At 42.7% G+C, this 1,868-nt stretch overlaps 1 protein-coding gene across 1 annotated transcript; it reads right to left on the bottom strand.

The window, feature by feature from the left end:
• Positions 1-859: 859 nt before the first annotated feature.
• Positions 860-1,813, bottom strand: LOC102771247 (olfactory receptor 7A17). Its single transcript, XM_006764023.1, has one exon. It carries the CDS (start codon positions 1,811-1,813, stop codon positions 860-862), a length of 954 nt encoding a protein of 317 aa, XP_006764086.1.
• Between the last annotated feature and the right edge of the window lie 55 nt (positions 1,814-1,868).

Raw genomic sequence — 1,868 nt, forward strand, 5'->3', positions numbered from 1 at the left:
TTATCCACCTAGAACATTGACTCTGATCTCGATCCACAGGAACGGGTATGCAGAAGGAACAAGAAGTAGGAACAAGGCCAGTGGCCAAGCATTCCTAATTCCGAGTAAACCCTCCCACAGGAGACAGGCGTCTAGTTTCCAGTAAGGTACCAATGTACAGAGAAAGAGGGACACATGGTGAAAACTGAGATTTCAGATTTTATGGAATGGAATTATACAATGGATTAGGTAGCCAAGTGCAGTTTATCTACATGAGTGATACCACTTCTTGCTTATTATTCTACCTACAAAACAAGAACAAATTACTTACAATGACATATGTCATTTGAGAAGAAATTATTCTTAAGACATCAATGTTTCTAGTGAAGTAAATGAAAACTTCTCACTATTTCCGACCAAAGTTGGAAAAAACTTAGTGAAGGTTAAAAAAGGACAAAGGGAAAAACTGTCTATATAACAGACAAAGCAGGAAGCTTAATAAAATGGTTACTTAAATTGTATAGGGAAGTTGAAACAAACAAAGCAAATTCAAGGACAGAAATAAAAGAAGAAAGTCTGGCCCAGCCTGTGTTTCCCAGTGACTGAGCATTGACCCATGAACCAGGAGAGCTCCGTTGAATTTCTGGTCAGGACACATGCCCGGGTAGTATGCTCGATGCCCAGGAGGAGGTAAGCAGGGGCAGTCGAACAATAATTTTCTCTCATCATTGATGTTTCTATCTCTCACTTTCACTTCATTTCTGAAATCAATAAAAATACATTTTAAAAAATAAAAGGACCAAGTCTGAAAAACACAATCTGATTAAAGAAGCACAATTTCTGGTTTTTAGTTCTGTAGCCTAAAAACCAAGGGCACTTTTTACCTCGAGATGACTGTCTCCTTTGCACATGCCATCTCGAAGAATCTCTTCAGGGCCCTCTTTATGTCACGGTTCCTGAGACTGTAGATGAAGGGGTTCAGCATGGGTGTGACCACAGTGTACATCACCGAGGCTGCTGCACTTGAGTGTGAGCTGTGGGTAGCAGCAGAGCTGAGATACACTCCTAGGCTTGTTCCATAAAATAAGGAGACAACCGAGAGGTGAGACGCACATGTAGAAAATGCCTTATACTTCCCCTGAGCTGAAGAGATTGCACGTATGGAGGACACTATCTTTGAGTAAGAGTAAATGATACCAGCCAGGGGACCACCAGCCAATACCACAGCTACAAAATATATCATCATGTTATTAAGAAAGGTGTCAGAACAGGCAAGTTGAACCACTTCTCTGAGATCACAAAAATAGTGTGGGATTTCCAAGTCTGTACAGAAGGACAATGGCAACACCATTAAACTTTGTGCCAAGGAATTCAGGACACCCATAATCCAGGACATCAGAACCAGTAGTCCACAGAGCTGGGGGTTCATGATGACCATATAGTGCAGGGGGTAGCAGATGGCCACGTACCGGTCATAGGCCATCACAGCTAGAAGGAAGTCATCCAGTCCTCCAAAGAGTAGGAAAAAATACAACTGTGTGATGCAACCTTTAAATGTGATGACTTTTCTCTGTGTCTGGATGTTCCATAGCATCTTTGGGATGGTGGTGGAGGTGAAACAGATGTCTACCAAGGACAGGTTGGAGAGGAAGAAGTACATGGGCGTGTGGAGGTGTTGGTCTGAGCTGATGGCCAGGATGATGAGCAGGTTTCCCAACACAGTGACCAGGTACATGGAGAGGAAAAGCCCAAATATGAGGGGCTGCAGTGCTGGTTCCTCTGACAATCCCAGGAGAAGAAATTCTGAAATCAGAGTATCATTCTCAGGTCCCATGGGGTGGAGGTTTCTGGTAGGAAAGAAAAATTAGCATGATTAGTTTTTACAAAAA

The sequence above is a fragment of the Myotis davidii genome, unplaced genomic scaffold (genome assembly GCF_000327345.1).
Source record: "Myotis davidii unplaced genomic scaffold, ASM32734v1 scaffold3081, whole genome shotgun sequence".
Taxonomy (NCBI): Eukaryota; Metazoa; Chordata; class Mammalia; order Chiroptera; family Vespertilionidae; genus Myotis; species Myotis davidii.

Excerpts from the sequence above, each read along its gene's own strand:
- LOC102771247 (XM_006764023.1), bottom strand. The coding sequence starts at position 1,813 with ATGGGACCTGAGAATGATACTCTGATTTCAGAATTTCTTCTCCTGGGA.